Source organism: Lepidochelys kempii, chromosome 8, assembly GCF_965140265.1.
Source record: "Lepidochelys kempii isolate rLepKem1 chromosome 8, rLepKem1.hap2, whole genome shotgun sequence".
Taxonomy (NCBI): domain Eukaryota; kingdom Metazoa; phylum Chordata; order Testudines; family Cheloniidae; genus Lepidochelys; species Lepidochelys kempii.
In genome coordinates this window covers 99184215-99197702 of record NC_133263.1, presented here as the reverse complement: position 1 = coordinate 99197702, position 13488 = coordinate 99184215, and the positions used below count along the sequence as shown (strand labels likewise).

At 41.5% G+C, this 13488-nt stretch overlaps 1 protein-coding gene across 1 annotated transcript in view; it reads right to left on the bottom strand.

Annotated features, from left to right (window-relative positions):
- AGBL4 (AGBL carboxypeptidase 4) overlaps positions 1-3422 on the bottom strand; it is a 1390068-nt gene extending 1386646 nt beyond the window's left edge. Inside the window, exon 1 of the mRNA XM_073357770.1 lies at positions 3169-3422. Within this exon, the coding sequence (XP_073213871.1) occupies positions 3169-3199 (31 nt within the window). The 5' untranslated portion in view covers positions 3200-3422. The remainder of the gene's footprint in view (positions 1-3168) is intronic.
- Between the last annotated feature and the right edge of the window lie 10066 nt (positions 3423-13488).

Here is a 13488-nt window from a genome sequence, read left to right as displayed (position 1 = left end):
AACAGGAGATGCAGTAATTTTAGTTTTCAGAGTAGCAGCCGTGTTAGTCTGTATTCGCAAAAAGAAAAGGTACTTGTGGCACCTTAGAGGCTAACAAATTTATTTGAGCAGTTCACTTCATTAGTATACAAGATTCTATTCCAGATTCTGCTGGTTGATATAACTTATTTGGACTTTCAAAAAAACATTGATAAAGTCCTCCAGAAGAGGCTGTTAAGGAAACTAAGCATTTCTGTGTTAGTTTTGTCAAGATTTAGAAAAAAGCTAAGAGAGAGAAAACTAAGAAGAGGAATAAATGGTCAATTTTCAACATGGTAAAGTTTAGCACTGGGATTCCTCAAGGTCCTGTAATAGAACTTTGGTAGTGCTTTTTACTTTGCTAATGATCTAAAAAAAGAGGTAGACAGTGATGTGGCAAAATCTGCAGATGACATGAAATTATTTCAGTTAGTTAAGATTAGAGAAGACTGAAGGACTTCAAGAGGACCTAACAAAGCTGGGAGACTAGGCAGGGTGATAGCAGATTAAATTCAATGTCCACAAATGTAAGGCAAGAATGAGTGTTTACCATGTTGTAAATTAACTTTAACTACTCAGGAAAAAGAGCTGAGTGTCACTGTGCACACCTAAGTGAAAACCTCTGCTCAACGTGCAACTGTGGTTAAGAAAGCAAACAAAGTCTTAGGATATGTAAAAAATGGGATAAGAAATAATATTGAATATAACATCATAATATAAATTGATGGGATGGGACACTCTCTTCTGAAATACTATGTTCAGTTATGGTCACATCTCAGAAAAAGGAAGAAATATAAAAGGGGTTCAGAAATCTGCAACAAAAATTATTAGAGACATGAAAAGATTTCTGTGTCAATAGTGAATGAAACTATTGAGACAATTTCACTTAGAGAGATTAATATGAGGGAACATGATATAGATATAAAAAATAACAATGGTATAAAAAAATAAACTGACTTATCTCATAATAAAAGAACAAGAGGATACCTAATGAAATTAAAAGGCAAAAATTTAAAACTAATAAAAGGAAATACTTTTGTCTGTGTGACTAATCTGTAGAACTGCTTGACACAAGATATCATTGAGGCCAAGAGCTTAGCAGGATCCAAAAAAGGACTAGATACTTATCTAGCCAAATGAGAAGATTCACATTTATATTAGTTAGGATATATTTTTAAAATAGGTATAAACTCTCATGCTTTAGGGCATAAGCCAACCACTAAATGATAGGATTTAGGAAGAAATTTGCCTTTAAGAAAGGTTGTTCCATAACTGTCCACTGTGGTGCTTTTGTCACTTTTCTCTGAAGCATCGGATACTGGCTACTGTAAAAGACAGCATAATGAATTAGCTGGCCCAATGTCATGATTGTCATGAATGGCAATTTGTATGTTCCTGAGATCCTTGGAAAAGGGGCTTAAGAGCCCTTTGCCTCAGTTTCCAAATCTGTAAAATGAGGATAACAATAGTTACTTCACAAAAAGGGTGTGAGGCTCAATTTGTGCTTTCAGATGTGAGGAAGAAAAGCAATATGCTGCAAGGGCAAAGTAAAGTATAAATGAGGCACTACATAACACTGGCTTTCAGAGCAAATCAACATTTTACACATATTCCACTTTTCATAACAAAGGGACCAAAATCACTTCCCTACCTATATTCAGCTCTGCTAAAAATGCAGCCACTTCTAAGGTGGAAATGGGTAGCAGATGCACAATATGCAACACAGTGCTGTGGGATAAGGGAAATTTTGGCCAAAGGCATCAGGGAAATTTATGAGAAGTGCCATAGGATGTTTAGTATCTGCAAAGAGTGATATTACCCTGGTTTTATCCTCAACAAGGTTAATGCCCTTACTCTCCATAAAGTGTCTCGGAGGCTTTTATTTTCACACACAGTGGAAAGGGCAGCAGTCCTATCTCATAACACTTGAAAGACCCCTACACCTAGAAACAAAAACTGCATGGGATCTTTAATGTCCATGAGGAAAGACAGGACCTCAGTTTCATCCACAGATCTCTGTTCATTCAATAAGCATAACGGTGGAATCATTAGCATCCATGCAGAGTGAACAGAATCCAGTTGTTTAGGATCTTGTCCAAAAGACCTTCACACCAAGTAACCGGTGTTACATCAGTATAAAGTGTTCAGTATACTGTAACTCAGCAAACTCAAGGCACTTTGGTCTTAATGGCATTGGGAAAGGGGTCAACTGCTGAACAACCCCAAGTCTCCAGCATGTGATATGGTTTTAAATCCCAGTCCCATGTCTCCATTAAAAATATAATTTATTAAGAAACCAACAAATGTTGGATCAAGTAGATCATTGTCCCCTGTGTGAAGGGGATGCTCCCCCTACCTTCTGTAGAAAGCACACTATTCCACCACCACCTTGTCCCCTGGTTGAAGGAAATACTCTCTCTCATTTGCTTTCTGAGTGAGGTTCTCCGCACCACCGCCTCCATAAAGGAGAAACCTCCTCCCATACATATGCACATCGATGCTGCGTGAAGGGGACTCTCCTCACTACCACCTTGTCACCTGTGAAAGGAAGATGCTCCATCTACCCTCATCACCTATGGGAAGGGGACTTTTAGTCCCCCCTCGAGAGAAGGGTCACCCCTTTGCATGGGCAATGGGGGAGGAATCTCCCCCACCCCGCACTCTCCTATGTGAAGGGGTCTCCCCCCCACATTCCCTGCGTGAAGGTGCTTTTCCCTCCATCCCCATGTGGGAAGGAGCCTCTCCCCCAAACCCTCTGTGTTAAGGGGTCTCCCCCTGCATTTCCTGTGTGACGGGGCCTTTCCCCAAAACCCCTGTATGAAGTGGCCTCCCCCCTGTATGCCCTGGGTGAAGAGGCCTTTCCCCAGAACCCCCTGTGTGAAGGGGCCCACCCCCTGCATTGCCTGTGCAAAGGTGCTTCCCCCTCTGAACGGGGCCTCTCCCATTCCCTGGGCAAAGGGCCCCCCATCCCGAAGTCAAGAGGGGTCCTTCCCGCACCCCGAGAGAGGGGCACCCTCCCCTGACCCCTACCTGAAGAGACGTCTCCCCTCTTCCCCCCCCCCCCCCCCACGCAAAGGCCCCGCTCCCTTAACCCCATGTAAGGAGTCTCTGCCTCTCTCCTTCCCCCCCGAGACTGCGGCTGGCACTGACCCGGCTCCGCCGTCTTGCTCCGCTCCGCCATGTTTGTTGTCGTCCCCCGGCCGCTCCACACTGAGTGAGACGCTGCTCGGGCGTCACCATAGCAACACACGTCACAGCCAGGGGAGTCCCTCACTCCTCCCCCCTCCCTGGCCACGGGGTCAGCAACGTCCCGGCGGCTGGGTCTGAGCAGGAGGCAAGGGCGGGAGCTCGCGCGCACGCTGGGCCCGCGGGTGAGGGGCCGGCGGCTAACGGCAGGGGCGCTGGGCCGGTGTTGGCAGCCCCCGGCCAGGCTCAGCCGCTGAGTCTCACTAGGTCACAGAGATGCAGCCTCGCGGGCTCTCATTGCACACGTGTGTGTGTGTGTGTGTGCGCGCGCGCGCGCCCCGCACAGATGGGTCTGACAATTACAGTGCTACAGCCCCAGAAGAGCGGGGGGGGGGCGGGTTATTTAGTGTGTTTGCATTTGCCTCCCATGCGCCCCCAGCAGGTGAGTCTGGCAATTACAATGCTGCAGCCCCAGGGCGGGGAGAGCATCTGGTGGGTGTTTGCCCAGGCACCCACCTGTACCCCGGTGCAGCAGGTGAAAAACTGGCCATGCAGCAATTGCGGTGATGCGGCTCTAGGGCAGGAGGGGTTCATGTTTGTGTGCGGGTGCTCCCTCCCACCTTCCCTATGCCCCTGTCTGAGCATAAGTTAATTACAATGATACAGCCTATTGGGGAAGAGGCCAGGGCTCATTATATGTGTCCGCCCCCCACCCTTCCTTCTCCCAACACATAATTACAATTATGCAGCCCCAGGGAAGGCAGGATTTAGTAGCTGTGTTTCCCCCACACACACCAGCAGGTGAGTCTATGTGGCAATTACAGGGAGGCAGCCTCAGGGGAGGAGGGGCTGATTATATATATATGTGTGTGTGTGTGTTCCTCCTTGCCACTCACCATGTGATTTTGACTGTGTAGCAATTACAGTGGTGCAGCCCTAAGGAAAGGGGGGTGGGGTTCGCGCGCGCGTGGCCCCTCACCTTCCAGATCTCTACCCTGACCTAAGAGAGCCTGACTCCTGTAGCATTCCATAGTGAGGCACTTTCTGAGCAGAGGGGAGGTGCTTGTTTCATGTGTGTGCCCTGAATGTGCCCCAAACCCAGCAGGTACGTCTGATCATCTGGTAGTCACAGTGATGTCCTTTCAAGGCAGGAGGGCTTGTGTGTGCATGTGCCCTCTCAACCCCAGCAGCTGAAACTTAATCTGTGACAAATTACAATGATGAAGCCCTCACTGAGGAGGTGCTTGTTATGTCTGTGTTCCCCATAAGGTACAGCAAGTGCAGACTGACAATGTGTGTCTCAAGCAAGCAAGTAAGCCTGAGAAGGGAGGCTTATTTGTGGATTCCCCACACACACACACACAAATACCCCTCAAGACCTTACAGGTGAGACTGACCATATGGCAGTTAACATATTGCAAGCACAGGAGGTAGAACTTGTGAGAGTGTGGCTGTCCCTGCCTCCTTAGATTTAGTAAGCGAGCCTTAAAATGCTGCAAGCCTGAAACTGTAGGTAGGCTAAAGGATGTCTTCCTGCAAGTGCTTTTATGAACATTGTTTTGACTTCTTCTCACTAACTCCTCTTATGGATTCCTTCCAATCTGGTGTGTGTTCTCTATGGTCCAATGAAACCATCCTCACCAATGATCACTTGATTTTTAATACTGTCAGCCATTCCCTCCTCCATCATGCTATCCTTCCCCTTGGGTTTTGTGACCCTGCCCTCTCTTGGTTCTCTTTATATTGCTCCAATTACTGTTTCAGCATGTGTTTTGGTGGTTCCTCCTCCAGCACCCTCCTTTTCTCTCTGTGACTCTTAGGTTTCTCTGTCTATTGTCCCATCCTCTTCTTCCTGAACACCTCACCCTTAGATGACTTCCTTCTTCCACAAATTCAGCTACATCCCTATGCCAATGATTCTCATGTCTAATTTTCTGCACCAGTCTTGGCTTCCTCTACCCAATCTACATGTCAAATTGTATCTGACATACTTTCCTGTATGACCCACCAGCAACTCAAGTTGAACATGGACAAACACATTTTTTTTTCCTAAAATTTCTCCATTCTCCTAGCCCCTCCAATTTGCAACCTTGAGGTCCTCTCTGATTTCCTCTCTTTTTCTCCTTATTCATCCAGGTTGTTACCAGGTCTTCTCATGTTTTGCTGTATGACACTCCAAAAATCTGACCCTTTCTGTCTCAACAGTTAAAACACTTATCCACACCCTGATCATCTCCTGCTTGGGCTACTGCAACGTCGTTCTGTCTGGGCTCCCTGATATGCACAAATAGTCCTCCTCTGTTTGTCCTAAAGCTGCACAAAGATTATCTTCCTCACTTGTGGCTCTGATCACATCACTCATCTCTTCATTTGTTCTCTCTTTACTTCAAGTTCAAGATCCCTGGGTCCTACATATGCCTATCACAATGTGGTACCATATCCAGTGCACTAAATGCCCCAATATCTACTATGTGGGTGAGACAAGACAATCATTATGCTCTCAAATGAACTCACACCGAAAATAATTTAAAAAAAAAAAACCAACACATCAACTGTGAGCAAACAGTTTTCACAAAACTGTTGCTCCATATCTGACCTCTCAGTCCTTTGTCCTCAAAGGAAACTTGTATAACAACTTCAAAAGACAAGCTTAAACTCATAACTTTGCTTGACACTAAAAACCATGGTCTTAATCTGTAACCCACTAATTCTCCCCCCCCCCTTTTTTTGTCCTGTGACTACAGTGGTGTCACTTCATCTTGAATGGTTTCTGAACATGTGTTAACTACTTATGTTAAACAATCTGTTTCACTTTGTATTTAACTGTGACACAGAGGCCAGGTTTACACTAGCACTTATGTCGGCAAAACCTTTGTTGCTCAGGCGTGTGGGGAAAAAAACCATCCCCCTGAGCGACATAAGTTTTGCTGACATAAGCACTCGTGCACAGCGCTATGTCGGTGGGAAATGCTCTCTCGCCGACATAGCTATCGCCACTCGTGGAGCTGGTTTTATTATGTAGACAGGAGAGCTGTCTCCCATTGACATAATGCGGCTACACGAGCTCTGTTACAGTGGCACAGCTGTATCAGAACAGCTGTGCTGCTGTAAGCTTGTAAGTGTAGACATGGCCTCTGAGTACCTTACCTTTCCCATATCTGAAGAAGCTCTCTCTAACTCAAAAGCTTCTCTCTTTCACCAATAGAAATTGGTCCAATAAAAGATTCCCTCACCCACTTTGTCTCGCTGTATTTTAAAGAAAAGGAGGACTTGTGGCACCTTAGAGACTAACCAATTTATTAGAGCATAAGCTTTCGTGAGCTACAGCTCACTTCCTCAGATGCATATCGTGGAAACTGCAGCAGGCTTTATATATACACAGAGAATATGAAACAATACCTATTCCCACCCCACTGTCCTGCTGGTAATAGCTTATCTAAAGTGATTTCCAGCACAAATCCAGTGTGAGAACCTGGATTTATGCAGGAAATAGCCCAGCTTGATTGTCATGCACATTGTGTAAAGAGTTGTCACTTTGGATGGGCTATCACCAGCAGGAGAGTGAATTTGTGTGGGGGGGTGGAGGGTGAGAAAACCTGGATTTGTGCTGGAAATCACTTTAGATAAGCTATTACCAGCAGGACAGTGGGGTGGGAATAGGTATTGTTTCACATTCTCTGTGTATATATAAAGCCTGCTGCAGTTTCCACGATATGCATCTGAGGAAGTGAGCTGTAGCTCACGAAAGCTTATGCTCTAATAAATTGGTTAGTCTCTAAGGTGCCACAAGTCCTCCTTTTCTTTTTGCGAATACAGACTAACACGGCTGCTACTCTGAAACCTGTATTTTAAAGGTCATTTGGAAAGGACAAATATGGGCTCATTACATTTTTCGTGCTCCTTTGCAATGTACTAAAAAGACCTGAAGAGTATGTTTCAAAAGTTGTTTGCCATAGATTCTGAGGCCAGACAGGACTACTGATCATCTAGTCTGACCTACTGCATAAAGCACACCATAGGATTTCCCTGAACTAATGCCTGTTAGAATTAGTGCATGTCTTTTAGAAAAATATCAGTCTTGATTTAAAAATATCTAGTGAGGGAGAATCCACCACAGCCCTTGGTAAATTGTTCCAATGGTTAATTACCCTCAATGTTAAAAATTTACATATTATTTCCAGTCTGAGTTTGTCAAGCTTCAACTTCCAGCCGCTGGATTTTTTATACCTTTGTCTGTTAGATTAAAGAGCCCATCATCAAATTTTTGTTCCCCATGTAGGGGTTTATAGACTTCGTTAAACTAAACAGATTAAGCTTCTTGAGTCTGTCACTAGAAAGCATGTTTTCCAGTCCTTGAATCATTCTCCCCTTGACCCTCTCCAATTTATCAATATCGTTTCTGAAATGTTGACATCAGAACTGGACACAATATTCTAGTAGCAATTTCCCCATGCCAAACACAGAGGTAAAATAATCTATTTCTACTTGAGATTCCCCTGTTTAAAAAAACATCCAGGGATTGCATTAGCCCTTGTGGCCACAGCACTGCACTGGGAGTTTATGTTCAGGTGACAGGTTTCAGAGTGGTAGCCATGTTAGTCTATATCAGCAAAAACAACGAGGAGTCCTTGTGGCACCTTAGAGACTAACAAATTTATTTTGGCATAAGCTTTCGTGGGCTAGAACCCACTTCATCAGATGCATGGAGTGGAAAATACAGTAGCAGGTATAAATACACAGCACATGAAAAGATGGGAGTTGCTTTACCACGTGGGAGGTAAGTCTAACGAGACAATTCAATTAACAGTAGGATACCAAGGGAGGAAAAATAACTTTTGTAGTGATAATGAGAGTGGCCCATTTCAAACAGTTGACAAGAAGGTGTGAGTAACAGTAAGGGGAAATTAGTATGGGGAAAATTAGGTTTTCAGGTGATTATCCACCAAGACCCTCAAATCCTTTTCAGGGTCACTGCCTCCTAGGAGAGAGTCCACCATCCTGTAAGTACGGCCTGCATTCTTTAGTCCTAGTTATATAACTTTACACTTGGCCCCTGTAAAAGTACATTATTTGCTTGCTCCCAGTTTACCAAGTCATCCAGATCACTGTGTATTGGTGATTTTATCTCCTCATTATTTACCATTGCTTCAAACTTCATGTCATCTGAAAACTTTATCAATGATTATTTTATAATTATTTTATGTAGGTCATTGACTGCAAAAAAAAAAAATTAAAATAGGATAGTTCCGAAAACAAATCCCACTAGAAAGATACCTACTTGATTCTCTATTTGCAATTACATTCTGAGACCTGTTAGCCAGTTTTTAATTCGTTTAATGTGTGCCTTTTGATTTTGAATTGTTCTAGTTTCTTAATCAAGCTGTTGTGAGGTAACAAGTTAAATGACTTACAGAAGTCTAAGTATATTACACCAATACTATTACCTTTATCAAATAAACTTTAAATTTCATCAAAACATGTATCAACTTACTTTGACAGGATCCTAGTCACGTCAGCCCAGGTTGATTAGCATAAATTATATTCCTCTCTTTTAATTCTTTATTAAATCAGTCCTATATAAGCCATTCCATTATTTTGCTGGGATCAGTGTTAGGCTGATAGGCAAATAATTGACTGGGTCATCCTGTTTACCCTCTCTAACTACTTGCACAATATTACCTTCTTTGCAGTTTTCTGGAACTTTCCCCAGTGTTCAAGAATTCTTGAAAGTCAGCATTAACTATCCAGTGAGCTCTTGGCCAGCTCTTGTAAAACTCTTGGCTGCGAGTTATCCAGACTTGCTGATTTTAAAATGTCTAACATTAGTAGCCGCTGTTTAACATCCTTCTGAAGTGCTATTGGAATGTAAAGTGTTTCATTATCATCATCATCATCAGACATCATCATATGTTTTCCCCCCAAATACATAACCAATATTTACTGAACACTACTTTTTCTACATAATTGACAATTCCACCATTTCTATCTAGTAGTGAATCAGCACCAGTCTTGGGATTCTTTTTGTTCCTAATTTATTTTAAAAACACCTCCTTCTTATTGTCCTTAACTCTGTTGGCCATAGATGTCTCCTTATGTCCTCTTCCTTCCCTTATTGATTATCTGCAATTCCTAGCTTCTGATTTATATTCATTACTACAAACTTGTTGTTGTTTCCATTTGTTTTGGGGGGTTTTGTTTGTTTGTTTTTGTTATAGCTACACTTATTTCCACTTTAAGCCGGGCTAATTTTTTAAACCAGTATGGCCTTTTTTCTCAAGTGTGGTTTTTTGGGGCATCTAGGAAAATGTTTATACAAATTTACAATTATCATTCACATTTTTCTGTTTAAATTTTTTTCTGCCAACTGATTTGGCTCATAATTGTTTTCAATTTTGGGAAAATGGCACTTTTAAAGCACTAAGTAGATATATTACTAGTCAGACTTTATTGTGTTTGCACATAACAAACATGATCAAATCATGATCACTTATTCTATTATTCTATAATAAGCTACCACTAACTTGTAGGTCTGTGATCAATGCCTCTTTATCTGTCAAGACCAGGTCTAATATAGAATTCCCCGCGTTGGATGCAACACTTTTTGAGGTAGAAAATTGTCATCTATAATATTTAGAAATTCCAAGGATGTTTTAGTACTGGTAGCAGGAGACCCTCCTTGTATTTTAAACATTACATTTTCCATTTTTGTCCATCTCACAAAGCTATGTGGTGACAGACAAAAAAGAAAAAACGTCAGAAGATTGAAGAGACTGAAAAGCTGAGAGGAAAAGGGATTTTTGATCAGGCTGCTTAAAATGCTTTGGGTTTTGTTTTTATTAATACCTGTGTAACTCAAATGACTAAGAACATTTCTGAGAGAGGGTATTTTGTGTTACAGATTCAATCACTACCCATTCACTTACGGTGTGACTACCCATGATACACATGATATTGAGGATCTCCAGAGTTTTTCCAGCATAATCAAGAAAGATCAAATTTGACATTCCTGAGGTTAAAAAAGAGACTTTTTAATACATCACAAAAGAGGCAAAAACTCAATTTTTAAAAAATCATTTGCAGCTGACCTTTAAGGTTGGATTTGTACGAGTAGCAGCTTAATGGACTAGTTTTGCGGACCCTGGATAGGGTGTGATGAGGAAAAAGTCATAAAGACGCTTCAAAGACAAGCAGATGAATGGGACATCAAGGATGGAGCAAAGCGGGTGGCATGCAAGATGATAAGAGACTAGGTTAGTAGGCAGGCATAAAGTTATGTACTTGAAGGTGACGACAAGCAATGTGAACTTGATGCCGAAAAGCAGGGGGAGCCAGTGGAAAAATTCAAAGAGAGGTGTAATGTAGAAAAATTAAGCAGTCGTGCCATTAAGACATACACACAATGTACCTAAGTAACCTCATACTCTTACTATTACTATTGTAACCCTCATCCTTCCTATTTCTCTTTCACTACTATTTATTATTCTAATTGGTTTTATGATGTTTAAAACGAGATTATAAGTGCCTTGTGTTGGGACAGTATTTGCTGTGTGCTCTGTAATGCATCTAGCACACCATTAGGTGCTCTGCACAACATCACCTCATGGATTTATTCTGTTATTAGTCCTGGAAAAAATCAAAATGTAGCAAGTCTGGGAAGGTCAAGCCATGTCTTCCCTCACAGTGTACGTAGCTTTAGAATAAATCAAAAGCTGTGCTAAGGCAACTGATATGAAATTTGAGACAGGGTGCCTGCAAAACTTGGATCAAGTTGTACCCAAACATACAACAGGTTTTAATTCCACATTAAGAATATTTTTGAAATATTTGTTCTTCATAAAAATGGTCCTGTGGGCGTAAATATTGTATAGTTATATAGAGCAAATATCAGACTGAAGCTACCCAGTTGAGAAATTACAGACATGGGGCAAATTACCCACAGCACGGGTGCAGTGTTGAAGCAACTTGTGACTACAGAACTGAGGAGGCTGGTTTGGTCCCTGGGTCAGGCTAACTTGTGCTTCCCACTGCCATAGCCCCTATGAAACTCGAAGCAGGGGATTGCCAGGACACAGGACCACCCTGGTCACACTACCTTCCTCCTCCAGCCTGCTCCTGAAACAGGGGTTTCTGTGGGAGCAGTGCAAAGCTTTCACAAGGTAGACCACAGTGTGGGCTTATGAAAAGAGTCTATGAATCTCATCCATACTGTACAGAAAAGGAAGAATCTCTGGGGTGAAGTCAGCACTGTGGACAGAGGAAATTTTCCCTAAAGACACTGAAGTAAATCTCTGCTTTACAAACAAGAATGTTTTATACCTTTGCAGGACATAAAGAACCTTGTTTTTTAAATTCTTGGAGAATAACCCCTTCACACAATAAAACTGCACTTTATCTATCTGGGAAAGATAAAGGGCTGAGTCAGCTCTGCTGGGATTTGAACATATGGGTCAAGACAGTTTAGGAATTTCAAACATAAAATGTACGCTAACCTAGAAAAAATGTTTTATACCATTCAGGGCCAGCCAGGGTACCAGTAGATTCTGTGGCTTCAGGGAATCCCCAGTACCCAGGGCGCCTCGCTGGTAAAAGGGCCTGCAGTTACGAGGTAGTTACTAATTGTACTAATTTTTTTTAAAAAAAAGCGCCATTCAGATGTTTCAAGAGCCCCATATGATTGCAAGCCTGTCATGGAAGCAGTGACTATGACCACCGTGCTTAATAAGAAAATGAAGTAAAAATATATTTTGTGTGCGCTTTACATTGATTTTCTTTACACTATCTTTTCAGCATCCTAGAATCTTTATACATTGTTACTGTAGGTTTCAAGACTGTGTCTTATGTATTTGTTTTCATGCACTGTATTTTCAGATTGCATGAAGCCTAAATTTTCCTCCTACCTTCTACATTCTTTCTAGCCTTTCATCTGTTGAGTAAAAGTCCTTAAAGATGCAGCTCAGTGAACATTTTAAGAAGGTGACCAGGATCTAGTGTTGCCTTAACCATTGATTGTTGTCCTGAAAAACTGATTACTGGCCCTATAACTGAAAAGTAGTTGTTCTGGGAAAAAGGCAACTCATAATAGGCTTAAGACCTATGTATAATTTCTAATACAAACAAATTTATGTTTTTATTTGTAATTAATATTTCTTTAAAGTCCAGTGGTACCATAAAAGGTGAAGTAAATCACTGTTCGACACTCAGTAAAATTATAGCAGGACTTTACTTTAAAACAGCAATGGACTCTAAGGGTGCATCCACACTGGGCAGAAAGATGTCTTCTTACCAGGTGTTAACTAACACATGCTAAAATCCTAGTGAAGACAAAGCAGTTTGAAGTTTTTACAAGTTAACAGGTCGAAAAAAAACAGTAGAGGGGAGCCTGGGGTTTACCCTGAATTGCTAACATGTTAAAATTACAATGGCCTATCTTCTCTAGGATTGTACCTTGTTTTAGTTGCCACATGTTAGCTTACCACGTGCAAGCTATCTTTTTTTCACTGAAGAAAAGAAGAGTGCACATTGTTGAATGAAATAACTTTACATCAATGTAAACTACGTGTACTGAATGTGATCCAATTTTTTAAAATCACAGGGGTACTTGGTCCAAAGGTTCTTAGTCTAATATGATTACAAAGTCATTGTATCAAGAGTAAAGTTCACATTTATTTTTTAAATCTGTTTGAATGTTTCAGTACATAAAGTGCATTCCATGCCTCTCTTCAATATAAATATTTTGTCTAGCTAATGTCATACTTATAATTTATATTTTAAATTTAAAGCATTGTGATTACGAAAATTATTCTCCCTTTTTCAACTGGCATTGCTGACAAATGTGTATTCAGTATGGCATATTTCCACCCGTAGCTCCCCTCCTCCTGAGGGCCGAGTCTGTGGTAAAAGTGACTGATCATGTATCTTATTAAAAGTTTGCATCCAAAATATCTCTTTACATTCTAACGCTTCACAACCAGCAATCATTACACAAACACCCCCCGCACCCACTCCTGCCCTTGCAATAGGTTAGTAGCTGTGGAAAATCCTTACATTTGTCCTGTAAGGAAACTACCATATATATTTGATTAGAAGCCACATAATGTATTAAGTTTAATTATTTCCCAATACAGCTTGAAATCAAGAATGACTTCAAAATGAGGACACCCATATCGAAGTAAAAGTACTCCCCCCTATAGATTGGATAGTAAAACAACATGATAAAAATGTATTTACTAATTAAGAGTGACTTCTAAATGAAGATATATGGTAAAACACAGATGAACTAATGTT